Below are 27,507 nucleotides of genomic sequence, written 5' to 3' on the forward strand. Positions count from 1 at the left end.
TTGGGGGACTGTCCCAACACCACCCACACAGAGGACAACCCATTAATAAATATGCCCTGGCTGTTGGGATGAAGTATTGGGGAGCCCTGGCTGCTGTCCTTTCACTGGGGAGGCAGAAGTGGGTGAACCCCTTCTGCCTCTGCTGAGGAGAGGACAACATACAACATCACTCCCGGGGAGAAGGGAATCCCATGCTGATGCCCCTGCTTCTCTGTGAGGAGAGAAGAGCCATGCTGGAGGGCTCTGTCATACCTTCCACATGGCCCGAGATTGCCTTAATCCATCCCTAGTGCCGTGCATGTATGAACTGTCATTACTGGGCCAACTGCCTGCCCATTGTCACCAGGACATTCAGAAGCATGGACTCCATAGTGAAGGCTATTCTCCCTGCTAAACTTGAGTTGCCCACCTATGGTTGTATTTCAGTGCAAGAGCTGTTTTTAAAAAAAAAAAGTGCAAACATCCAAATAATGTTATTTTTAAATAGAAAATCTTGGGCTATTTCCTCACTGTCCACATACTCACAAACAGCTAAACTTTTTTGCTTCAGTTAAAAAAACCGCAAACAAAACATAAGTCACTTTTGCATTGAGACAACACCCGAGTAATTTTCAGCTTGCAAAGTGAACAGTTCTCAGATTAATAAAGTACAATACCTTTGTTAGTCAATGAAAGTAATAGTTTAATTAGGTTACTTATCAATAGGAAAAAATAACTTATTTTTTTCTTACTCAGAATGTATGATGTAACAATGCATTTTATGTTCTCCCCAGAGTGGAAACTCAGTGCTGTTGAGGTAAAAAAAAAAACAAAACCAAAAAAACCCAAGGTATTGTGACAGGTATTAAAATACAGCAAAGAGACATTGGCTATGTAGACATTTTTCAGTTAGGAAATTAATTCTAGCTCATTTTCACTTTCTGTTTTGATGTGGTGTAACAACGTCATTTAACCGCTTTTGACAATTTAATTTTCTTTAGGTCACTACCTCTAAGAATCAATGTCCCATTTGTAAATTTTCCAACCTGTCCTGTTGGCAAAACACTGACTGCTGATTTTTTCTTTCTGGATTTCCTAGGTTTAAAAAATAAAATAAAATTAGGATAAAGAAAAGTCATCATCCAAAGCACCCAAAATATCTGCAAAAAATGCTACATTTAAGGTGAAAATACACCTGTTTCATAACTGATAATTATGCAATAGTAGTTTGAAGTTTATTAATATAGAGTCTGAGCTACAGGCCACTGAATCTAATACATTAAATAAACACACATTTTAAATTGACACCAACTCCAAAAATAGGATAAAAATTTTAAAAATAAAATTAAAATTAGAGGGTTAGCCCTTCCCTAAAGACAGTTATAATTTTAAATCAACCACCCTTGGAACAATATATACAAAAATAAGAAAAATATTAGGAGTACATTATTTCATTTAGGTCAAAAGTAGCCTTTTTCATGTACTTTTTCCTTATTTTATGGCCCTAGTTATGCCATGAATATGTTTTGAAAAGTTTTACAAATATATAGCCCAATCCTGCAAACACATACATGTGATTAAATTTTGTCTTATTAACTAACCATACACAGATATTTGGATAAATAAAATCAGAAAGCATAAAGGCTCTTAGAGAAATACAGAAATAGTTCCAGTGAACCAACTACATTGTAATTAAAAATGCAATTACACCTTCTGAGCATGTCATGTGGTTTTTAAAATTTATCCTATAAAACATTTCCTCAGGGACAAAAACAATGCCCTGTTTTGTAAGATGGGGTGGAAGGCACTAGATTTCACATCAAGTGCCTCACCTTTACTCAAACCACTATTTCAAAACCTTTTGACAAGTCAGGGCAGAACTAAGGCAGTTTAATTGAGAATGCTTAAATTAGCAAGTTTAAAAGGTTAGACAAAACAAGATCACAATGTTGCAGATAGGAGTTTCTACAATGTATATGAAAAATACACTCTATTTCGATATGCACAGCTTTGCCATAAGACTGCATTTTTAATTACACGCAATTCACCAGGAAAGCTTAAGCAAAAGCAAGTTTATCATCAATTCTTAGTTAAAATATCTCACCTCTGCTCCTGACCTTTTTTCTTCTTTTTCTTGATAGAATCAGATTTATATTCCTGATATCAGATTTAAAGATAAATATTTCAGTCGAAAATGAACAGACGCTCCTGGCTAAACAGCAGTCCAGAACATAAAGGCTCCTGCATATTGTGTGTCTAGGGAGCGGACTGTTTCATGATGGCTTAAATAATGGGCTGGATCCTTGATGGTGCTATGCAATTTGCATCTGCTGAGGATCTGGCCAAATGTAATTAGGCAACGTGCAGTAAAAATCCACTAAAGTTAATTCTGTTTCTTTTGAAAGGTGAAAGCAATACTGCTGGTTTGATTTAAACAGTTTGTCAACTTTAAGGGGGGGCTGGCGGGTGGGAAATTAAACCAAATATATTATCCTAAATCTGCATCCTCCATAATCATGTGAACAATCCTCACTGATGGGAACAGCCCTGCTAGAATCAGCACAAATAACTCATGGGAGTAAGTGGAGTAAAACTCTAGGCTCCCCTAATATGGCAATCTGTTTCACAATTCCACAAATGGACAAGGCAGTTTGGAAAGACCAAGGAAAAGGATTTGACAGGCATCAATGGCAGCTCCACTGAGTTACCAAGAAGTTCTCCCACACCTTTTGGAATTTACATATACAGTAACTCCTGCTTAATGTTGTAGTTATCTTCCTGGAAAATGTGACTTTAAGCGAACCGATGTTAAGCGAATCCAATTTCCCAAATAAGAATTAATGTAAATGGGAGGGTTAGGTTCCAGGAAAATTAGTTTTAAACAAACAATTTAATACTGGTACACAGCAATGATGATTGTGAACCCTGGTTGAGATGGTGAAGTGAGAGGGTGGGATATTTCCCAGAGAATGTCTTACTGCTAAATGATGAATTAGTACTCTGCTGAGCCCTCAGGGGTTAACCCATTGTTGTTAATGTAGCCTCACACTCTACAAGGCAGCACAAATGGAGGGAGGGGAGACAGCATGGCAGACAGAGACACACACCCTGTGTGAGAGAGAGAGATGCGCATTGCCCCTTAAAGTACGCTGACCCCACTTCAAGTACATTGCCTTTTTAAGTAGATCAGCAAGTTGAGACAGCAGCTGCTGCCAGCAAGCTCCCTCCTGAGCCCTGTCGTGTCCACCCTACCCTACTCTGTGGAAATGGCCTGATGCGGTAAAGGAGTGGGGGAAGAGGGGGACACCCTGACATTAGCACCCCTCTCCCCCTCACCCCCCCGCACTGCAAGCAGGAGGCTCCCAGGAGCAGCTCCAAGGCAGAGGGCAGGAGCAACACATGGCAGTGGTCGGGAGGGACAGCTGAACTGCTGGCAATTGATAGCCTGCGGGGCGGCTGCCACACAGGGAACTTAGGGGAGCTGATATGGGGGCTGCCGGTCCACCCTGGATCCAACCACCCACCAGCTAGCTCCAATGGGCTGCTCTTTCTGCAAGCCGTGAACAAAGCAGGCAGCTGCCAAACAACATTATAAGGCAGCACTGCACAACTTTAAATGAGCATGTTCTCTAATTGATCAGCAACATAACAACGAAACGTTAACCAGGATGACTTTAAGTGAGGAGTTACTGTATAATCTCTGTAAAGCTTACTACAAACCTCAGTGGATCTCCCAGCCCTGCCACAAAACCTTAGGGGGAGTAGGGGGCGAGAGATGAGATCTATGGGACAGGAAGCATGTGACAGCCTCTCTATTCCTGTTAGAATCCTCTACAACCCCAACTCTTGAGGCTAGATATAACAGCTGCTGTCCTTCTGATAGGATGGGACGCTCTGTAGAAGATCAATACCACAGTACAATCTAATGGGCTGCAGCTGACTGGAACAATATCCTTCCATCTTCAAGGCAGAGCGCCAGCCCAAGTAATAAGAGACTGGACCTGGTAATGAAACCTGGATCATTTATCCCATTAAGCTACTGGGCTAGTTGCAACCTGCCCCTTGTTATTTTATAGGAAACACTGCATACAAACCATACTATAATCTTCTTTCTTCACTGTTTTCTTCTCTTTAATTTTCTGTTGATAAATCTTGTAGTTCAAATATTCCTTTTTGGGAGGCTGCAGTGAAACAGATGAGTAAAGCTATCATTGCAAGAAAAATTCAAACATATTCTAAAGAATCTACATGTTTCTACACTGCATCAGCTTCCATGAGGGCCTGCAAAGGGAAACAGAATAAATAGGTTTGTGTCCTTTTTGGGGAGTGGACATGGGGGGCTTATTAAGAAAGTCTAAAAGGTTTCCACACACTCCTCCCCAATAAAAGAACCCCCCAAAAATCAAACAAACCCTAAAAGAAAAAGGGTTTCTGCTTGTTATTTTCTTTCCTTTTTTGGTGGTGGTTTCTTGGATCACTCGGAAATGTAGATGGAAAGCTCTCTGGGGCCTTAACTGAAACACTGGGAGAAAAACAAGTTAAGTAAGGGTTAAAAACACACACAAAATTCACAAACTAAATTTCAAATGACCTCCACAGAAATCACTTTCCCTCTCAATCATATTTTCACTTCCAGGGTATTTCTGATGTCATACACCTACTAATTCTCCCATCATCCATAGACTCTTCCAACGTATACAAAAGCAGGGGTGTGATTAAAAAAAAGTGTTTTAGAAAGAGACAAAAACCAACGTTTTGTACCATCTTTATATACCTTGGCTCCCAGCATGATGGCACGTTCTTGTTCCAATATCCGCTGTTCTTTCTTTTCATATCCAGTGATTCCAAACCTGTGTACTTCCAGACGGGCCTAAAACGTTACAGAAATTTGAAACCATTTCAGAGAAGGTATGAGCTATCACAAAACAATGGTTGGCACGCCACAAAGGATATCTATTCCAGAGAATGCTTAACAAATGTTTGGCAAATCAACGTTATAAAATAAGACTAATCAAATTTGGTACTACTGTGGAACATCTATCATTGCCTGTTTATTTTTTTTTCACCCAGTCTCTGGGTACACATGCAGAGAGGAAATTAGTAAATACACATTTTTTTACTTTAATACTACAACTAAAGAACAAATAGAGGGAGAGGAGCTATAAGAAGCTCACACACAGGGCCGGCTCTACAGTTTTCACCACCCCAAGCAGCGCACTGAATTGCCGCCACGGGCGCGGGGGGGGGGGGCAGTCCGTGTGCCCTTAGGGCGGCAGGCGCGTTTCCGCGGTGGTGGCAATTCGGCGGCAGCTTCTATGTTTAGCTGAAGCCGCCGCGGACAGCTAAACATAGAAGCTGGCGCCGAATTGCCGCCACTGCGGAAACGCGCCTGCCACCCTAATGGTGCACGGACTGCCCCCACCGCCCGCGGCGGCAATTCGGCGCGCTGCTTCGGGGCAAAACAACAGGGACTGCTGCCTCTTGCAGATTGCCACCCCAAGCACCAGCTTGTAATGCTGGTGCCTGGAGCTGGCCCTGCTCACACAGAGTGAGCCAGTGACCATTCGTTATTGGCTACCAATACATTAGAAAAAAGAGGACATGGAACAACTGGGATACATCTATCTTCAAAGGTTGCCCTACACAACAGCTCTAGCAGTCCTCTGACACGCCCGCACCAAACAATATATTCTGGAATGCTCTGTTTGCAAAAGATAAATTTATCTAAGAACATTCCAAATTAGCCTCAACTTTAACTTTCCCAATCTCTCTCTCTCTCTCCCACACACACACCCCATTCATCAGGATTAGATAAACCAGAGTAACTTACTTTTTCTAAATTAAATTCTTGTCCATTCACATTTTTCTCTGGAATAGCCATCTTTGTCTATAAAGAAAAGAAAATGTTTCCATTTAAATCTGACAACTAGCAGCGATGTAAAATGTGTGCCAATGGCGAGAGTTATTTGAACGGTAATAAAATGCTAGAAAGAGTATAGAGCCTTTCAGTGGGAATCTCTTGTGTCTCTGTTACAATATGTAGACATTTTAGACTTTTATATGGAACAATTTTGTTTAGTGTCCAGAGTATGAAATCTAAAAATGCATATTTCTTTATCCTGTGTGTGTGTTCCTGTTTGATACTCTTTTACCACTGTGAATGTCACACAAGAAAAATAATCCATTTTAAAAGCAGACTCTATTCATCTTGTGTGGACACTGGTATTCCACAATTACTCACTGTTTAAAAATATACAGGCCACATTCTGCATAACAGTTGCAATGCAGACTTGCTTTAAAAGTTCAAATTTAATTTGCAGTTTGTCAGAAAGAAAAAAAATACTGCCTGCAAAATACATCTTTACCTTACGTACTTCTATTACTGATTTGTAATAAGATTACTGAGAAAGAATAAGAAGAGGATACAAGCTTGAAATCACTTATTTCACACATTAAATATGGGATACACAGAATGTCAAAACAAACTGTACATCAGCCATGGAAAAACTGTGTATCCCTCAAGGGAACAGTGGTACCAGTATCTGCCTGACAACTTGTGGTAATATGCAGGACAATGCTCAATTTATAGATGTTTGCACAAACAAATATATTAATGTATATAGCCATCTTAAATGATGGATACAAGAGAAAAATCTTATGCAGGAGCACAGTCAACAATGGCAGGCCAATAAAAACACACTTTAAAAAAAATAAAGAAATCTACTATTAGTTGCCCACAATGAGAACAGTACAAACTACATCTTTTCTGCTAAGCAAGTCATGCACCCAAAGCTTAGATCATTTCAGAGCCCTATATCTGCTCGGCTCTGTGCGATCCCCCCCAACCCATAAAAGGTAAAGTTCATGCTTGTGAAAGGAGTTTGGATGGACAGTCCCGGAAAGTGAATAACTTGGTTTAACCAAAGAACTGGCACAGCAGAGGCAGCAGCAATGCATGCTTCTCCACATTACCCTGCCAACATGCCTCAGCTGTGACTGGAAGGCTGTGTTGCCTGAGGTTCTACAGTTGCGGACTTAACCAAAAATCTCACAACTCTGAGATGGTTCAGTTGCTGGAGGAAGGAGATGTCATGGCAGGGTATGAAGCAGCACAAATTGACAAACTGAGAACAGGGCATTAACTGTCTCTACACAGGCTATTTTCATGCAAGATTTCTGCTCTTTTCAGGATACAGTGCTACTTGTAAAGGTGTGTAATGCATTCATGTTGGACCCTGAAAGTTTCTCTGTTCACTTCAGATTGGTAAAAAATCTCATGGAGTTATTTCAGTGTCTCTCTTTTTTTTTTTTTAATTCTTGAGTTTGGCAATCAGGGAGCCGTCACATCAAACTGCAGAACCTCTCTAGGCCAATACTCAGCCAGCTCCTAAGCAGGCTGATGCAGCGTGGCGGCACTCTGGATCAGAAAATTCAGGCCATTTCACTGTTGCGTCCACTCAACTTTTACTGTCTAAATGCAAAAGGATTCTTCTCCTGCTTACCTTCTCCCCAGAGTTTTAACCCCCTTTCATATTAAACCTGAATTTCATGCCACAGCTCCTTTCTGTATCAAGTTAACTCAACACATCAAACCCAAATACCCCTAAACTTTGGCAAAATTCAGATATGAAACGTCACAACTCAACCATCTGATTGTTTGTCATTTCCAGAACACTTTGTAACATGCTATTTGCAAAAATCTTCCATAAGCAAAAAACCATGAACACAAAGAGGTGGAAGAGTGTGTTGGGGAGGGGAAAAACAATGCAAAGAGATTCCTAGAAACAGAAGGATGAACATCAGAACCCATCATAAAATTGACAATAGTTTGCAGCTCTCATGAGCTGTTCATGACTAAGGTCCAAATTCTGCAACAAGCTCCACTTCAGCAGAACCCTGGACCTGCATAGAGTCCTGCTTCGGGTAGTGGAACTCCATGCGGGCACAGGGGTCCACCCAGGCAAAGCTAATTTTCGCATCAGGACCTTAGAGATTATGGCAATAAACACTATTTTTGAAACAGAAACATAAGCTACCCCAAAACTCTGTAACTAATTAATAACTGAAGGGAACCTCTTCTAGGCATGGGAGGTAGTTCAGTTGCCAGGCTCTGTCAATCCTTGTCTCTGCTCACTCTGTTGACAAGTGGGCCAGTTATGATGGTGACTTTTGGGATCTGAACACCATTAAGAAATGGACTGAGACCACCAGACAACTGCAGACCAGGTCTGGATTTGAGCCAACAACCTAAAAGGCTCCATTTTCTCATCCTCAATTCCCTGAGCTATCTGATTCTCCAAACTTGTATATGAGCGCAAACAGTACTGACTGTAGAAGACTGTGATTCCAGAGAAGAGGAAGAATCCTTATGGATGTCATTTCTATGCCACCTCACAAGATCAGAGCCGAGCCAGCTAGTATTTTAAAAAATATCAAATTAATCTAGTTTGATATTAATGGAGTTTGCCAGGGAAGGATTTGGCCTAGTATAGTCTCTGCTGTTTCAAGACTTCAGAAAGTCGTACAACTTAAGGCCAGAAGGGACCACCAGATCATCTACTCTGATCTCCTGTATATCACAGTCACCAACATCACCCAGCACCCGCACACTAAACCCAACCACCGAAATTAGACAAAGGTATTATACTCCTCAGGAGACTAGGAGCGACTGAGGTGTACCACTGCCAGAGGCTCCTGACATGGCAGGAAATTGATTAACTGAGATGTACCCAGATGAACCAAGTGACCCAGACCTCATGCTGCAGAGGAAGGAGACCGCGCCCCCCCCCACCCTCATTGCCAATCTGATGTGGGGGGAAATTCCTTCCTGACTCTACATGTGGCAATCAGTTTGACCCTGAGCATGTGAACAACACCAGACAGCCAAGCACATGAAAGAGAGAATACTCTGTACCACCTCAGAGCCCTGGCCCACCTCCTTTGATCTGAATGAATGACCCATTCATTACCTTTGAAACACTGTCCTGAGTGAGTTCCACTTTAGGTTTCTTCTTTTTATTCCGACCACGAAATGTCACAACTTCCACCTCTGTTGTCTTTCCCTGTTGCGTAGATTCGGGTGACACAGCTTTAGAAGCCCTGGTTTCTGGGGTGGCTTGTTTTGAATCAGAGTCATGATGCATCTCATTTTTCAGTTTTTCGAAGAAACTGGAAGCACTTTTCCTTTTGCCTGGGATTGCTGAATCAGGGCATGCATCTCTATCTTCCATTACTGTTCTGGAAGGTTCTGACCCCATCTTGTTCTCCACATTTTTCTTTTGGGTCTTTTTCTTTTCATTTTTATCTAATGGCTTGTCTCCTGTGCTTCAAAACAAACATTTCAGCTTTCTTTTCTCTTGTACCCAATAATCAGACTTTAAAGACATTTAGTGTTTGTTTTCTCCTCACAACCTTCCACTCTCTTTTGTGTAGCCCAGTGGTTCTCAACCAGGGAGTATGCATGCCCCTGGGGGCATGCAGAGATCTTCCAGGGGTACATCAATTCATCTAGATATTTGCCTAGTTTTGCAACAGGCTACATAAAAAGCAGTAGTGAAGTCAGTACAAACTAAAATCTGACTTGTTTATACTGAAATGTAAGTACAATATTTACATTCCAGTTGACTTACTTTATAATTATGATAAAAATGGGAAAATAAGGCATTTTTAAGTAATAGTGTGCTGTGACCCTTTTGTATTTTTATGTCTGATTTTGTAAGCAAGTAGTGTTTAAGTGAGGTGACACTTGGGGTACCCACTACAAATCAGATCCCCGAAAGGCATATAGGGTAGTCTGGAAAGGTTGAGTGCCACTGGTATAGCCCCAATCAACAGGCAGGTTTACTTGCACAAGAGACTACAGGGTGTTTACGGACCACAGTGATGATGGGCACATGACAGACACATAGTAAAGGACTGCTAGCCTAATGAAGGCTAAATGCTAAGCAGAGATACCAGGGTGGGGAAGGAGATAATAGAACTATTTTGAGGAGCCCATGAAATTTACAGCCAAAGGAGAGACTGAGCTCCTGATCTGGGGTGGACCAGGGAGGGATCGACTGCTGCCTGAAAGGGGAAGCCTACGGGGGCTCGAGGGTCTCTAGGGGGATGAAGGGCTTACGGACAAACTTTCTGGGGTCACTGGAACTGCAGGAGCTGCACTGCCCCCTCCCAGCAGGGGCACAGTGTCTGCAATGGGCCCCCAGAGCGAGCAGCCCCAAGCCCTGCCTAGGGGACGGTAACGCCCGGCCCTACACACGCGGCTCCTGCTCTCACCCACCGAGATCATACAGGGAGCTGAGCACGGCGTCCAGCAGGCTGCAGCGCGCAGCCTCCCCCTCCTCCTCCTCGCACCCGCCCGGGCTCCGCTTCATCCCCGGGGCCACGTTCTCCCCCGACCCCGCCGCGGCACGAAAGAATGAACGAACGCGCGCGGGTTTGGCCACATGCGGCCGCCGTCGTATCCGACATGGCGGCGCCCACGGGTCGCTTCTCCCCTCCCCCACGCGGAGGCGCCCGCTAGGCAGAGCGCGGCGGCCGGGGGAATGGGCGCTGCAGGTGGAGGCGGAGGCCGATAAGGCGGGGCGGGCTCAGCCCGGCGGTAGCGCGGGCAGGATGGCGGCGGGGAGCTCCCGGCTCGGGGCCCCCATGTACTCGGTAAGTGCCGGGGGCGCGGGCTGCCCCTCGCGCCTGGGCTCGACCCGGCTCCGGGGCGCCGCGGACAGCCGCTGGGGGGGCGGGTATCGGGTCTCCACCCCGGGGAACGGAAGGGGGCGCTGCGCAGCCGCCTGGCGGGGTGGGGCTGTGCTAGCCCGCTCCGCTCCGGGGCGAGCTGAACTGCTCCGGAGACGCCGCGCAGAGCGCTCGCGAGGGGGCTCTTTCGCCGCCGTTCACTCTGAACCCTAACGATTCCGAGCCAAATGGCCGCGCTCCCGTTTGGCTGCTCAGCCGCGCGCGTTGCCACCTACAGCCGCGGTGCTGTGCCCGCTACCAGCCCGCAGTGCGCGGCCAGTTCCCCTCAGGTAGAGAGTGAGCCACCCACCGTGGTCATGTTTGCCAGCCCTCAGGTGCAGCAGAGTGGGGAGCTGGGGCTGCTCTCTGTCCTGGAGCGGGTAGGTTTTTGCTGTGTATTATAAACTCTTCATCTGGTCTTCCCACTAGGAAAGATGGAGAGGGGATTTTTTTGAGGCAGGAAATTAGTGTCCTCTTCTCTTCCTACCTCTCCATGCCATGGCACCCGTGGACACTGCATTGTGGACCACTGGGCTAATCTGATCACCCACACGCTAGTGGCAATTACTTAGTAATGGAAGAAAATAGGTTCAAACAAGAAAGAGATTTGCAAGTATGATTGCTGTTTAAATTGACAATAAATAGCACTAATTTACTATCATCTAAACGTTAATTAACATTCACTAAATTTGTGGCTCTGCTGTATGGGTTCTGTCCAGAAGCCATCAACTACATCTCTATAGGCTCCTAAATCTGAAGGTGGTTACTTATTTCAGTTCCTTACCCTTTACAAGAGACTTATTTTCCATCAAAATTGGATTCTTTTCATTTATCTTCTGCTGTTGGAGCCTTTAGCATTGACATTTTCAAGGTCTTTCTCTGCCAACATTAGAGCTAGAAACTAACGTTTTAAAAAATGAAAGCTGAGCTTCTGACATAATCACATGAATCCAGAAGCTGCAGCCTTGAGAGACACCGAATAGTGTGACTTGTGATAAACTCAGAAGAGTTACTAATACTGCAGTTTCCCCTACTTAATTGTGGCCTCCTCACTGCTCCTAATTTCCCCAAAAACCAAGGAATGTACACACACACATCATCCTTAATATGAAGTTGAGCTTGTAGGCGCTCAGCACTTGCCTTTTGTTCCTCATGCCCTGACAGAGTGTAAGAGTTCCCCAAACTCAGACATAAGAAAACCAGGAAGTGCAGTGTTAACATGGCACTTCTCACACACCCCAACAATACAACCCTAACTTGGCCCTTATGGGAACAGCAGTAGGAACTAGGAATATAACAGTACCATAGCCATCCATAAACAAACCTACCACTTACACTGTGCCCACCACAACGCCAAATCAGCAATCTTAGTCATACACTTCCATGGACTATCACCATGCTGTATGCAGACTATTGGTCTGGGATGTATTGCTGCTGGTTGGCAGATGCTGAGGGAGATAAGGTACTGAGTTTGCCCTGATGAGCTCCTTAAGGAAGGGATCAAAGAAGTTAGAGCCAAGACTGGGTGGCTGCATATAGGAGTAGTACTGCCTGTGCTCAAGGCCTAAGACCTTAAATCCCTGTTAGTGAAGTTTTTTGTGTGTGAATTACAGAAGTGTGTGCGGACCTGAAGCTCACAGCTAGTGAGGACTATGCTGTAGTGCTGTGAATGAGCATGGAGTACCGTCTGGACTAAAACAAATGCTGTTAGGGGGCTGGGGAGAGGAGGAGGAGGAAAAGGAGAGAAAGTGAGCTCCTCACCTCTCCTAGACCCGAAGAAGAGTAAAGGGGAACCTCCCCGCCTTCCATTACTTCTCACCCGATTCCCACTGTAATCAATCCTCAGCCATCTAGGCCTGTGGCAGGATTCAGAGAAGAACCTCCTGCTGATCCTCTGCACCTGTTTGGCTCCTGCAGCTGCTTCTCTCCTCCCAGGCTATTGGAAGGGAGACCCTCACAGGCACTCAGCAGCTGCTCTCTGGCTTTATGGAAGAGATGGGAGTTTTCTCCTGGCCCCAAGGATGGTTGCTGCGAGTGCAGATTTCTCTGTATCAGCTGTGTCTAGCACTCCCTGGTACCATCAAAGTTTGGCGTGTGAAGCGAAGACTGCCCTTCTCCACTCCCACCACAAAAGTTCCCATGCAAGTGTCCTGGGAATTGAAGATCTGCCCCTTCTCTTCCCATCTCCTGCCCTTCTATAACAGCAACAAAAGCCCTTTGACTGCTGTTTGTGCTCATGGAGACTCCCTCTTCTGATATGCCCAGGCACCTGCTGTTGCTTCCTGGCTTTGAGTTCAAGAACAAGTGAAGATTGTCTCATCTCTGTAGTTCCCCCCTTGGCCAGGGCCACTCCACTGCACTGTGGAGAATTCCTGGGGGTTGCTGCCACACTTCACTTTAACTTATATTTATGTACCAATATATTTTGTCATTTTACATATATTTAATATATGAACTAGCACTATTCTGTGCCCTATCCTCTCGCCCCTTCACTCTCCTGCTGCTCTTATTTTAGGTCTTGGAGCCCCTTTTATAGATTCTTCTTTTCCTGCTTTATTTTTGAGCAGGAGGATTGATGCAGAGAGATCAGTGGCAACAGCTGACACACTACACACACCAATACCAGTCATAGCACATATGTTCTTAGATTACTTAGGTTTTGTAGCACACTGATCAATTGGAGACTGGAGGGAGAAGCAAAGATTGAAAGTTTTATAATCCTTTTAAATTTCACTGAAAAAAATCAAGTGTAAGGAACTTTAAATGGCCACATCTGTATTTAACAACTGGTAGAGATTCAGGCTATGTCTACACTGGCACTCTTGTTGTTAAAACTATTTTCACTCACGGGTGTAAAAAAAACACCCCCTGACCGGCAAAAGTTTTAACGACAAAAAGCACTGGTGTGGACAGAAATTTGTCAGCGGGACCTGTGCTCCTGGTAACGAAGCTACAGCCCCTCATTTGAGATGGTTTTCCTTTGTCACTGGGAGAGCTGTGGTCAGGTCCTTTTCTTTTATGTGTGGAGCTTACCATGGTGATCCATGCCTTTCTCACCGCCAGATGGATAAATGTAATATATACTGCATGAGTCTATGCTTTAAGTGACCCAGAAACTTTAACAAACTGGCCATTGCATTTTGCACCAGGTAAAGGGTGTTTCCTTCAAGGACTCCTTTTACACCTATGTTCCCTGATTTGCATTGTCTTCCAGTTTGATTTGGGATATAATTTCAGGTGTTAATTTTTATCCTTAGCCTTAGATGGGTTGCATCTTGGATATCACAGAGCTCACCTCATTCCTTGCATGTAATTGCAACAGTCGAAATCAGAAGTGCTTAAGTCACAACCCATTAGTTTAATTAAGAAGATGCTGGAGGCAAGGCACTTTTGCTGTGGTCCCTGTCGACTTTCAAAGCCCATTTGTTCTGCCAAGCTGTTTTTGGTGTGGAAGGTTAAATCTATGTAATATCTGTATATGCACTCAAAGCATTGGAATTTGTTCAAGAATTCAAATAAACATTGCAAAAGTATTACATGACAGCTGAGTAAAGCTTAACTGGTATATCTAAGAATACCATTGGCTGGTTTAAGATATGGTCTCATTCTGTGTTTGCATATTCCCAGCAGAAAGAACTCAGATCAAAGAAAAGGGATGAGTTTGAAGATATCTTGGAGGAGAGACGGCAGTCCAGTGACCTGCGATATGCAATGAAATGTTACACTCCTGTCATTTACAAAGGACTTTCAGCTTGCAAGCCAAGTGCCATTAAAGATAGTGTTCTGCAGTCTGAGCAAGTTCAGTATGTTATCAAACAGGTGAGACCGCACACAGAGTCTCTAATTCATAGTATGTGAAATCCAGATAGACACTGTGTGGGAGGAGGGAGAATCCTTTTTCTGATCTCTGTCAGACAGGTTCTTTGTTGTTGGAAAGACCAGTAAATCAAGAACTTGAACACTACACTTTGCTAGCAGGCAAAATAAATACACTGATTTACCCACAGGGGTATGGTAGATGATCTCCAAGCAGAGTGTTGATTTTGCGGGCATGCCAGTATGTTGCACTGTTTATCCACTCTGCTTGACTTTTTTTATGGGTCTTGAGAAAAAAAAAAAAAGCAACATTATGAAATACATAAGCATACATTTTATGTAATTTCCTAGCTTGCTTTAAAGGAGAATGGTAAAAACAAATTGAAAAAAATTGTAAAAACAACTGTAACAACTCCTTCCTATCATGCATCATCATCGTCATCAGGTTTTGAAGCCTGAACTTTCAGCATTTCAGCACAGCCTGCTACTGCTTGAGCTACAGGACTCATTGCATTAGCTGGCAGCAAGAGAAGGCAGTTGTCCCAGACTGGGGTGGGCTGCTGGATCTAGGAGGCTGTCAGTGGAAACCTGGCTTGGCTGCCTCCTTCCCACATCTCCCAAGAAGTTAAAGGAATTCTTCCCCTGTCTGGTGCTCCCGGGTGGGGTAGAACACTTGGATCATGTATTAGGTCCATGGAGGGGATGGTGATAGGGACAAATGGCAATGTAGGGGAAATGGCAGTTTTTAACACTTTATAACTGCTAACCAAACAAAGGGTAGGACTAAATGGTCACTTTTCACAATGGAGAGATCTGTATTGGGATCTGTGCTGTTTGACATATTCATAAAATAATACGTAAAAGGAAGTTCTTGTTCACGCAGCGCACAGACTGGATAAATTCATGGTGGCTAAGTCAATAAATGGCTGTTAGCTAGGATGGGTAAGAATGGTGTCCTTAGCCTCTGTTCGTCAGAGGATGGAGATGGATGGCAGGAGAGAGATCACTTGATCATTGCCTGTTAGGTTCACTCCCTCTGGGGCACCTGGCATTGGCCACTGTCGGTAGACAGATACTGGGCTAGATGGACCTTTGGTCTGACCCGGTACGGCCATTCTTATGTTCTTATGTTCTAACAGTGAGATGGCAAAATTTGTAGATGATACAAAATTACACCAGGTAGATAAGTTCAAAATTGATTGTGAAGAGTTATAAAAAGATCTCACTAAACTGGGCAAAAAAATGGCAGATGAAATTCAATGCTGATAAGTGTGCAAAGTAGTGTACATTGAAAAAATAATCCCAACTATATGTACAAAATGGAGTCTAAATTAGCTGTTATCACACAAGAAAGAGATTCTTGGAGTCATCTTGGCCAGTTCCCTCAATGAGCAGCAGCAGCAGTCAAAAAAGCTAATAGAATGTTAGGAACCATTAGTAAAGGGATAGGTAATAAAACAAGAAAGTATCTAATGCCACTCTGTAAATCCATGATATGCCCACACCTTGAATACTACATGCAGTTCTGGTTACCTCATCTCTCTACTTTTTCCATTTCTAATATATTATTTTCTGAGAAGGGCAACAAAAATGGTTAGAGGTATATGGAATAGCTTCCATATGAAGAAAGGTTTAAAAGACTGGGATTGACCATCTTAGAGAAGAGATGATTAAACTAGGTTATGAAACAGGTCTATAAAAGCATGAATGGCATGAAGAAAGTTAATAGGGTAGTGTTATTTACCCCTTAATGTAACACAAGAACTAGTGGTCACCTGATGAAATTAATAGGCAGCAGGTTTAAAACAAAAAGAAGTACTATTTCACGCAACTTGTGGAACTCGTGCTAGGAAATGTGAAGGCCAAAAGTATAACTGGGTTCAAAAGAGAATTAGATATATTCATGGAGGATAGGTTCATCAGTGGCTATTAGCCAAGATGGTCAGTGACACAACCTCATGCTCCACGTGTCCGTAAACCTCCAACTGCCAGAAGCTGGGATTGGATGACGGGAGGGATCACTCAAAATTGCCCTGTTTGGTTCATTCACTTTGAAGCATCTGGCACTGACCACTCTTAGAGACAGGATACTGAGTTAGCTGAACCATTGATCTGGCCCAATATGGCCGTTCTTATATTAACCCTGCATGGAATTTCATGAGACAAAGAAAATGACCTTCTCTAGCTCAACGTCTTTCTCCCAGCTGCGTTTTAAAGGCCTGCTGCAAACCATGGAGCTGTTAGTTTCTTTTTAAAAGATTCTTGTGACTATTTTTATAGTGGAAAGTGTTAAGCAGCTGAAACATAAGCAGCTCCTCCTCTAATTTCAATACCATCCCTTCAGGAGGGCAAGCTGCCAGCAATGCTGAAACAAGTGGTGGTGAAGTCCTTGCTCAGAAACACCCTCCCCCACCCCCCGCCGCCACCCTCCCCAAGCACTTGGTATGTCTCCACTGCAGCTGAGAGCGATCCTCCCCGCCCAGGGAGACTGACTCTCACTAGTTCTGCTTGAATTAGTGAACGAAAAATGGCAATATGGATGTGGTGGCTTGGGCTAGCCACTCAACCTCAGACCCAGGGATCGGTGGGCTTGGACAGCTACCCCAAGCTGCTACCCCTGCAGCAACGTCCAGGTTGCTACTTTAGCATGCTAGCTTGAGCAGAGCTAGCATGAGTCTGTCTACCTGGGCTAGGAGGCATACTCCCAGCTGCAATGTTGACTTATCCTTGGAGGTTAATGATCTTGCCAGTTACAGTCCAGTCTCAAACATTTCTTCTTCAGACTATTGCAAGATGCTCTACTTGGGGCTGTCTTGGTAATATACCTACCAGCTACAGCTGGTGTAGAACATAACAGCCTCATGTTTGAGTGGGGAAAACTTACTCACTTGAATTAACCACCCCACATCTTTGGAATTTTCTCCCCTGGCAAGTAGCTGGAGCTGGTCTAGCAAGTTTCAGGGTATGAGCTGAGTTGCATTTGTCTGATTTAGTTTTTGTATGGTTTTTGTGGTTTATATGGGTTTCTTGTTTCCTAATTTTATGGAATAAGTAACTAGCTGCTGTAGGAGATATGCATTCTATACATTAACAATTATTTATTCATGAAGGATAAGAAGTGTGCTGGTAAGCATTTTACGAATCAATGAGAGGAAAGTGCCTGCCCTGAATAAATAATAAAAATATACTTCCTGTTAAATATTGATTTTTGTTTGGTGGGGTTAGAGAGAGCAGTCACTGGTTTCTTCTGTGTTGCTAAAATAGGCTTTGCTAGGCTTGAAACTATTCAGGATGAAGTAAATTATGTAGAGAAGGAAGTTTTAATGCATCAATTTGACAGTGAACTGGCCACTTGATTGGGATGGAGGAGGGTGGAAGAAGAGAAATTTCTTGACTGTTATGGAAGTGAAAACATAACTAATAAGGTAAATAGTGTACACCTCTCTAAGCTGAGACATGGTTTATTCACTGATGTTCACTACATCCTCCATGCTTTTATAACATGCATGTTCCTTATTTAGTTGTTGTTTAATCATAAAGAGTATCTTTTAGGTTAAATGTTTTTTGAGTTAATATATTGAATAAGGAGATTCCCACTCTCTCTAATTCCTTAGTAACAATCTCCCAAATGAAAGATTTGCAACAATTAAAACTGAACATCAATATGCAACATTTGTAGTGATGGTACTTTGTACGCATTTCAGCCACCCATTGCCAAAAGGATACATTACAAAAAGGTGCATGAGTAAGGGAGTTGATATACCTCGGGTAACTCTAAAAGCTTACCCCAAAAGCATTTTAAAATTTTTCTACAAATGTGTCTAATAAGAATACTGGCTTTTTAAAATTAACTTTATTAATCAGTGAAAGAAGACAAAAGCATGCATTTGTCAGAAAGGCAATTTAATAAATCCTCTTCTAAAATGTAAGCTTCCTAAAAAATTCAAATCTAATACAACATATATATGCCAATGGATCCTAATGGCTTATTATAAATATAAATACAGCCTTTGTATGAAACTTATGTTTCAGAAGATGCTCACTTAAATTATTGTGTTTCAGAGGCGTTAACGCGTTACTTTTTTTTATTGTTGATATAAAACAGAACCAGTAACATTAGGTTTATGCCTGTCATATAAAGCAGAACCCACATTTCCCTAAAATAATGTTTGAAACATTTTAGAATGTATTGCATTGCATTGACTTTAATACCTTCCTCTTAGTTTGACAGAATAATAGTTATAGTTTGTGGAACAATCTTTTTTTTTTTTTTTAATTTATGGGAAATGACTTTTGATCTTATTGTTGCTTTTTATTTAGCTATCAAAAGAGATGGGTGAGTCCACTGATATTATACAAGAAGAAGCCATTGAAATCCTGGATGAGATGGGTCACAATTTACACATAGGAGCTATTCGATTTTTTGCTTTTAGTTTGAGCAAAATATTTAAACGCCTTTTCCAGAGGGTTTGTGTGAATGAAGAAGGAATTCAAAAAGTAAGTATTGGTATAAAGGCTGACATAACTGGTGGTTATACTACTCACTCAGGCATTGACTCTCAATCTGCACCCAAATTTAAGGTTCCAAAAGATGTAAAGCATAAAAGTAGCAAGGCCTGTGTTAACTAGGATTATCCTTTTCAACAATTAAAAAGGGAGAAACCTAGATGTGAATAAAAAATTCAAAGGAGACTCTAAATTAGTAATTTCAGTACACAAGTATCACAGATTTAAATAATTAATGCATTTTATCCCATTGTGCAGAGCTGTTGGGTAGGCTTGTGACTGGGATAAATTTTGAAACAGAGAAAACAAAACTCCTAAAGCTGACCTACAAAGATTTTTTTTTTAATTGTGCTTGTACCCTTGATTGTGTATAAAGAAAGGCCTAACTGGGTTTTTTCTTGTTGTTTCCCTGGGAAATATCAAGAATGTCAAGTCTGATCTTTCTTTACCCTCTCCCATGCCCCCCACCAAGGACTTGTTGGCAGGCTCAGAAGCTGTGTGTGAGCTTTTGCATGCATTTATTGAAATAGTGGGAGGAATCTTTATTGAAGATTTCCTTTCTCCAGAATATTAATTAGTCGTTGACGTTAAATAGTTAACAAAACAAAGACACCGTCTGTCTAAATAGTTTCCTCCCCTCAGTTGTTCAGTTTTCACTCTCTTGTGATGTTACTATTTTATTAGTTCTCTGGTCAGTATAGAGTCTTACTGAACAGGGCCTGAATTCCTAATTAAATTAAATTAAAATAAAATAAAATAGCATAAGAGTAACTTCTCTAGGGTGTTTGGGGGATGGGGAAACTTTATGAAAGAAGTTTTGTTTCTAAAAGGCATACGCCCATTTTTTTGTTTAATTTACTTTTAGTAGTAGGCACTAATAAAGAAAGGTTCTAGAAGTAAAGTTTGGACCCATGATGAAGAGGGATATGGTCATAAGCACTGAAGAATGGGATTTGCGAATAATAGAAACATGGGAACCTGATTGGAGTTACACCATGGTGATAGGTATATGGTATGCCTGAGAGAATAAGAAGCTAGCTCATCAATATGTATTTCAAAGAATTTCACTATAAATCTATATCTATTGTATCTAACTCAGTAAATATCTAAAATATATTAAAGCACTTCAGAGAGGTGTTGGAAGGAATAGAAAGTAAAGGTCATGTTTCTCCATATGTTGTAAGAATGCCCCAAAAATAAAATACTGAAATGTAGTGACTCATTAAGGCAATCAGAATGCATGTGAACTGTCAGCAGTCCTCCATGACTCCTCTCCCACTGTCCAGGGGTCCTGCTAGATTTATGATTAAAGGGGAGTTCTCCTTTGAGAAACTCTACACTGATATGGGGTCCAGTGCTAGTGTTACTGTAGCTCCAAGTTGTCTGTCAGCAAAAACTGAAAGAATTACAGACTACTGATAAACACCAGGGTCACCTTCTAATGAAATTCACTATAATGTAGACTTAAACAAAAAACATTCTAGTCTGAGATCTTGTTGGAATTTGCCGTGATGGCCTCCATGAAAGGGGTTCCCATAAATATTGTTTGTGTTTGTTCTTAGTTACAACAGGCCATTCAGGAGCATCCAGTTGTCCTGCTGCCCAGTCACCGAAGCTATATAGATTTTCTGATGCTATCTTATTTGTTATACACATATGACTTGGCTCTGCCTGTCATTGCTGCAGGAATGGGCAAGTATTTCTTTTAACAATCCATTTTCAAGATGCAGAGATATTATTATAGCAGGTACCTGGTACTAGCTACCACCATTAAGGCTGAAACAGTTTCTGTAATAATGCCCCATTTTCATATGGTTAAAACATTCTGAAAAGCATCATTTGGGCAGACGTATCTGCCCAAATGGTGACATTTTTTTTTATAGCACGTTTGAGCAAAACCCCACTAACTGCGCTTCTCTGTAATGGTGGGGGGAAATATTTATGTCATTTTAAAAAGTTGCCATGTTTTTTCCCATAAATGCAGATAATTGAAATAGCTGGATTTTGAAACTTGGTATGTGAATATTACTTACTGAAGAGTACCTACTTGACCAAGTTGCGGGGGAAAATTGGTTTGAGGAGGAGGATTAGGTATGATTGAATACTGGCAGCTGCATATGTGCAGTAGAACATTTTCATGTATCTATTTGCAGTTAGATTTGCTGTGTGTGGCTTTTTTAAAGTGCCCCTGTAAGCATCTGATCTTGTGAAGTACCTTGTACCTTGTGCAAGGTGCAGACTGCTCCTGAGAAAAATTAGGTTTTGGAAAAAAAATTAATCTCTAATTGTGATGAAAATCCAAAATCTTAACAATTTTTGTACAAAGGAAATGCCAAGCTGCCTGGGAGCCCTGGCTCCACAGCAGCCCGCCACGCAAGCTGCAGAGGAGCCAGGGAGCTTAGGCCATGAGACACCCAAGTAGCTCTCTAGGTGGGTTGCTGGGAATCTGGAAAGCCCTGAGAAGCAGGCAAGCTGTGGAGGAGGAGGCAGGAGCCTGGAAACTATGGCTCTGCAACAAGCAAATTGTGGAGAACTGGGAGCTTGGGCTCCCTGGTAGCCCACCAGGCAGGCTGCTTGGGAGTTGAGGGGGCGGAGGGACGGACAGGTGAGCTGGCAGGGAACAACGTAAGATTTAATTGGAAACCTGTTCTGATTTCTGTTAAGACTTGTCAAAATCAACACATTCTCACAGAACATTTTGCTTTTGACAAATTAGCATTTTCCAGCAGAAAAAAATATTCCATGAGAGAACTTTCAACAAGCTTTAGCCGAGACCTTATTATGCACTTTTCAGTATGTCAGTAGGTACCAGTCAGTCTTAGGGACTTAACTTTGTGCTCTTCACATGCAAGGTGCTGTAGATGTGGCAATTACTTTATATATTAGATATACATCTATCATTGTATGATAGTAGTGGTACTGTCTTACAAAGTTTTCAAAAGTACTCTGTATTAGCTTAACTTTCCTCCCATTGAAGTTAATGGAAGCAGAGTTAGACCAAAATGAATGCACCCCAAATCACTTATGGCACCACAATATACACTAGATCCTCAGCTGTTTTAAGAACTTACTGTGCCTTACAACACCCTAAAGTTTTAAGGTATGTTAAGCACTTATGGTGATTACAGATTTTGTTCTTTATTAAACCTAAGACATTAAATCCCAAATGTATTTTTAATATGTTAAGATTAATCACCAGAAATTAAGGTTGAAACTTTGAGCTGACTGTATTGCATGTGTATATGTTCTATTCCTCTCTTTCTAGTGAGATGTGTAGCTTAATATGTGTTTTATCGTAGTTTACTCTGTACTGTACTATAAAGTTATACAAGATATTCACGGCAACCAAGTTCATGTTGCTGTTGGAACTGTAACTTTTGTATTTACTGACTCTGACATTCACTGTGCAACCTTAAAAGGTTCCCAGATATAGTGTGTCAGAGGAAGATCCAAGAATCTAACAGATCAAACTTTTTTCAAACTCTCCTGCATTATGTGGCTTCCCAAACAATTCATTGTTATAATGCAAGTGTTCTAAATAACTTGCCAAAACCCATAAAGAGGTAATCCTGATTCCTCAAGATTAGGAAACACATAACAGCTGTACTTTCGAGTTCCTATTTTCCCTTCCTCATAAAGTTGATGAGCCAGATATCAACTATTGTAAATGGGCCTGGTTTCATTCACTTGAATAGGGCTAGGCCAACTTACATCAGCTATGGAGCTATTAGAATATATTTAAATGGACGTGTTGCTCCCTCTCAGGATTATTGAGGGCTTGTCTACATTTACAGCACTGCAGTGCTTAATGGAGACACTACCTACACCGAAGGGAGAAGCTCTTCCTATTGGCATAAGTATGCCACTTCCCCAAAGGCGGTAGCTATGTCAACAGGAGGAGCCTTCCTGTCAACATAGTGCTGTGTGGGAGTTCAATCAGTATAACTGTATTGCTCAGGAGTGTGGAAAATCCACACCCCTGAGCGATGTTGTTACACGGAGATAAATTGGTAGCATAGACCAAGCCTGAAACTACTATGGACTTTGAGTCAGTATAACAATGACCAGATTTTCAAGTCTGATCATCTAAATGTCAGAAGAGATCATTGTGACTGTAAGTGCCCCTTTGCACATACAAATGCAGAATTCAAAAACTTGACTCACCATTTGTAGATTGTGTGCGCACGCGCGGTGCTTGAAAGCTAATAGAAGATATTTACAATGAATCCCCAAAGCATTAGTTCTTTATGGCAATATCTGAGGTCAGAGCTTTAGGGAAACTGATTAATATTAGGTGGCACAGTCAATCAATGAGTTTTGTTTGTTTTTTTTCCCCCCAGATTTCCTAGGAATGAAAATAGTTGGTGAGCTGCTACGAAGGTCAGGTGCCTTTTTTATGCGACGTACGTTCGGTGGGAACAGACTCTATTGGGCAGTTTTTGCTGAATATGTAAAAACAATGTTAAGGGTAAATAAATTACTGAACAATTTTTTAAAAAGTACATTTTAAAGCATTAGTTGACCTTACTGGCACATGCGTTCTATGAAAGATACATTAATGTGAAAAACTTGATTTGGTTAATTTAACTATATGCTGTATTGGAGGTGATGGATGAATGTAGATTTAGTGATGCCTGATGTTAGACTTGCGTGGCTTCCAGCTTAAAATAAGCCTTTTTACTTTGTGGCGAGAGAAGATGAAACATTATCATATTGATTTATGATCAACTTATTTTTTTGTTTTGTTTTGAAGAATGGCTATGCCCCAATTGAATTTTTTCTCGAGGGGACCAGAAGCCGCACCGCAAAGACTTTGACTCCAAAGTTTGGTACGTTGGTTGAAAAAGTTAAAATCTTTATTGAATTTGGGGATTTTCACCAGAGTACCTTATTGTGTTGCTGTGGGGGGAGGGGAGAACCAAAACAATAGAACGTGGGAGAGGAGCAAGGTGGTCCAACATCTTCAGTGACCACGTGTAGTTGTGCGGCACCTCTGCGGGCCACACACCGAAGCAATAGGGTGTCCTCCAAACAGCATAACATCGCACATAAGGTGTGTGTGAGATCACACTGCACAGAGGACAACATTTTGTAGAGCAGGTCTGTTGTGGGGTGGACAAATTCAGGAGCTGCATGGAATCATCCTGTAGGCCTCCAGACCAGCCTACTCTACTGGTTAGTGTTGTGTTGTATACGTCCTGGCACAAGGGGTTCCTGGTCCATGACTGGGGCTGCTAGATGGTACCGCAATACAAATACTAGAAATGAACAAGATTCCTGGCTCTCTCGTTGCCTCCCTGTGTAGCCTGAGGCAAATCACTTAACCTCTCCCTGCTTCCCATCTGCAATGGGTGTAACAAGAGTTATTTATCATCACAGAAGTGTTGTGAAATTTAACTTAGGTTTGTAGAAGTGCTGAGAGATCGCTGGGTGGAATATGCTATGTGAATGCAAAGCAGTAGTATTGTTGTGTAAATACAGCACAGGTATTTGATCAAATGTAACTTTCATTTGCATTGTTTTAAAGCACACATAGCAACTTTGGCTTATGCTTGCGTCTGCATAGTGTGAGCACAATGCATATCTTATAACATAGTTTTTGTCCATTAGTACACAACCAGATGCCGCCTTTCAATTGCAATTCAACTTAATTTCCTTTCCAGAAGACTCAGAATGGTTTTTTTTTTTTTCCCCGTCACCCACCTATTTACAGGTCTTCTCAGTATTGTGATGGAGCCATTTTTTAAACGAGAGGTTTTTGACACCTACCTTGTTCCAATCAGCATCAGCTATGAGAGGATATTAGAAGAATCCCTCTATGCATATGAACTTTTAGGAGTCCCTAAGCCAAAAGAGTCTACATCTGTATGTAAATATATTCAATAATAATATAGTGTATTTGCCTGTCTGTGTACCCCTGTAATATCAACTCACATTTTTCCCCTCTGCGCACTTCAGGGGTTGTTGAAAGCCAGAAAAATCCTCAATGACAATTTTGGAAGCATACATGTGTATTTTGGGCAGCCTGTGTCGCTCAGAACATTGGCCTCTGGGAGAATCGATCGGTGTCCTTATCGCTTGGTCCCAAGGTACCAGAACATCTGATCTCCCAATAGTTTGTGATCAAATCTATCATTTGTTTGTTTTTTGACTCATGTAAAATAGCTAAGGCTGGAGAGTAGCATTTTTCTTTTCTTTTCCATGCTCTGAGTCAGGTTCTTTCTTTCTCTTCCCCTGTACTTGATCTGATTATTCTGGCAGCTCAGCCATGTTTCTGTAAAAGTCAGGGGGTGGTGTGACTCAAGTGGGGGAGGGATAGCTCAGTGGTTTGAGCATTGGCCTGCTAAACCCAGGGTTGTGAGCTCAATCCTTGAGGGGGCCACTTAGGGATCTGAGACAAAAATCAGTACTTGGTCCTGCTAGTGAAGGCAGGGGGCTGGACTCAATGATTTTTCAAGGTCCCTTCCAGTTCTAGGAGATAGGTATATCTCCTATTATTATTATTAAGTGATCAGGTATTTCTGAAGAAGCTCATTATTTGTTGCTTGTTTTGTGAATGTTGTTGAGTATCCTATTCAAGATCATGGTCATGCATGTGCCATGCTGGGCTCTACCATTGAGAGCTGTCATTAGTTGAAGTATCTCAGTTGTTTCACCATTTTAAATCTTCCCCTTCCCCTCCCCTACCCCCCCCCCCCACATTGCCTTCTTCATCATTGCAGACAGTGTGTGTCCTTGTGTCAAGGAGTGGTAATTTTCTGACAAGATGAATGGTTTCCCAATTTGATATCTGGAATTTAAGATTTTTTCATGGCTTTTGTTTAAGGATAGCAGATGTTATAGTCCCAAGCAGTTAGTGTCTTTATGAAGCTATTGTTTTAATGGCATTAAGATTTAACAAAATATTCTTAACTGTATTTTTATGAATGTTGCACGCTCTGCACTGATATAACAAAAAAAGTGGAATATTTGATATAGTTTTGTGCTTTCCTACTTCATTTTTATTTGATTTAGAAAATGTTTGTGTATAGTATTTTGATCCACAACATGTGACAAAAATCAAATTGCTAACCTTACAATCATGCTCATTAGATAAAATCCTGGAAGATGGTAATTCTTTTTCAAGTATCAGAGGGGTAGCCGTGTTAGTCTGGATCTGTAAAAAGCGACAGAGTCCTGTGGCACCTTATAGACCAGGGGTAGGCAACCTATTGCACGTGTGCCAAAGGCAGCACGTGAGCTGATTTTCAGTGGCACTCACACTGCCAGGGTCCTGGCTACTGGTCCGGGGAGGAGGCGGGGGCTCTGCATTTTAATTTAATTTTAAATGAAGCTTCTTAAACATTTTATAAATCTTATTTACTTTACATACAACAATAGTTTAGTTATATATTATAGACTTATAGAAAGAGACCTAAAAATGTTAAAATGTATTACTGGAACGTGAAACCTTAAATTAGAGTGAATAAATGAAGACTCGGCACACCACTTCTGAAAAGTTGCCGACCCCTGTTATAGACTAAGAGATGTATTGGAGCATAAACTTTCGTGGGTGAATATGGCATGCATCTGATGAAGTGGGTATTCACCCACGAAAGCTTATGCTCCAATACGTCTGTTAGTCTATAAGGTGCCACGGGACTCTTCGTCGCTTCTTCAAGTAGCATCCTTCAGAGTGCCTCACATCAGGATATGTTCACGCCCATGCACTTGGATTGGAGACTTTTGTCAGCAGTGTCCATGGGTCTGCACCTGCGCCCTAGATATCCTTGTGTCTAGGCATATGGGCCCTTGTATGAGGGCATATAGGATGGGCATACCCACCATCACTCCAATTCTTTCTCAACCACCTGTGGTTTGAGATGGAGTGTCACTGTGTCTGTCAGCTAGCCTCGTGGCTTGCAACACCTCTCGTTAAAAAATATCTTTATTTTCTTAGTACTTTTATTTGTTCTTTATTTTTAGCAGTTTGTGCTTTTAAAAGGGGAATTTTCCCCTTCCATTCTGGTTTTGTTTGTTTTTTTGCCTGATTTGGGCCTTTATTTTTCATGGGCCTTCATCCGTGTCTAAGTGTGGATTATGCCTAAGACCCTGGGCTTCAGGACCTGCCAGACCTCCTGCTGTTCTTTCCCACACAGTAGCAGACGTTCAAGCTGCCTCAGGGAGTCTCTCATCCTCTCCAAATGTAAGATCTCTTCAGGTTTTTAAGAACAGATATGAGAAACTGAGGGAGGACAGGCTCAAACTCGTATTTATTGAGCGCTTGCAGAGACCCTCAGGATCAGAGTCACCCCTCTGTACACTGGATCCACAAAGAGCCCTGGTGACTCTCTACTGCAACAAACAGCAAAAACCTTGGCGACCCTTCGGAACCATCAAAACAGAAAAGATCTGATTTCCCAGAAAGGGAGAAGAGAAGGGGAAAGTCACCCGCTCAGGCTGGGTCTCAGGAGACCTTGCATCCCACTATGGGTA

The 27,507-nt window shown here is 42.1% G+C and overlaps 2 protein-coding genes across 8 annotated transcripts in view; one reads left to right on the forward strand and one right to left on the reverse strand.

The window, feature by feature from the left end:
* Nucleotides 1-648: 648 nt before the first annotated feature.
* C3H1orf131 (chromosome 3 C1orf131 homolog) lies at nt 649-12,100 on the reverse strand. Of its 4 annotated transcripts, none has more exons than XM_039531896.1 (7): nt 12,039-12,100; nt 8,949-9,303; nt 5,810-5,866; nt 4,754-4,849; nt 4,074-4,160; nt 2,084-2,136; nt 649-1,074 (listed from the first exon to the last, which is right to left on the reverse strand). In XM_039531896.1, the coding sequence occupies exons 1-7, from the start codon at nt 12,083-12,085 to the stop codon at nt 945-947; spliced, it is 825 nt and encodes a 274-aa protein (XP_039387830.1). In that variant the 5' UTR covers nt 12,086-12,100; the 3' UTR covers nt 649-944. The 4 variants fall into 4 exon arrangements, with proteins under 4 accessions (XP_039387830.1, XP_039387829.1, XP_039387832.1 ...); XM_039531895.1 differs by lacking the exon at nt 12,039-12,100 and adding an exon at nt 10,259-10,468 and having other exon boundaries at nt 656-1,074; nt 8,949-9,298; XM_039531898.1 differs by lacking the exon at nt 12,039-12,100 and adding an exon at nt 11,021-11,139 and having other exon boundaries at nt 660-1,074; nt 8,949-9,298.
* The window catches only part of GNPAT (glyceronephosphate O-acyltransferase), a 43,296-nt gene continuing 26,262 nt past the window's right edge, over nt 10,474-27,507 (forward strand). The window contains exons 1-8 of one of the 4 annotated variants that reach the window (XM_039531891.1): nt 10,474-10,635; nt 14,338-14,529; nt 18,847-19,023; nt 20,595-20,724; nt 23,373-23,500; nt 23,786-23,861; nt 24,746-24,897; nt 24,991-25,121. In XM_039531891.1, the coding sequence (XP_039387825.1) occupies nt 10,594-10,635; nt 14,338-14,529; nt 18,847-19,023; nt 20,595-20,724; nt 23,373-23,500; nt 23,786-23,861; nt 24,746-24,897; nt 24,991-25,121 (1,028 nt within the window). In that variant the 5' untranslated portion in view covers nt 10,474-10,593. Of the gene's footprint in view, nt 10,636-10,797; nt 11,091-14,337; nt 14,530-18,846; nt 19,024-20,594; nt 20,725-23,372; nt 23,501-23,785; nt 23,862-24,745; nt 24,898-24,990; nt 25,122-27,507 lie in introns of those variants that run through there. The other 3 variants (XM_039531892.1, XM_039531893.1, XM_039531894.1) reach the window with 3 other exon arrangements.

This window comes from Mauremys reevesii, linkage group 3, assembly GCF_016161935.1.
Source record: "Mauremys reevesii isolate NIE-2019 linkage group 3, ASM1616193v1, whole genome shotgun sequence".
NCBI classification, from domain to species: Eukaryota; Metazoa; Chordata; order Testudines; family Geoemydidae; genus Mauremys; species Mauremys reevesii.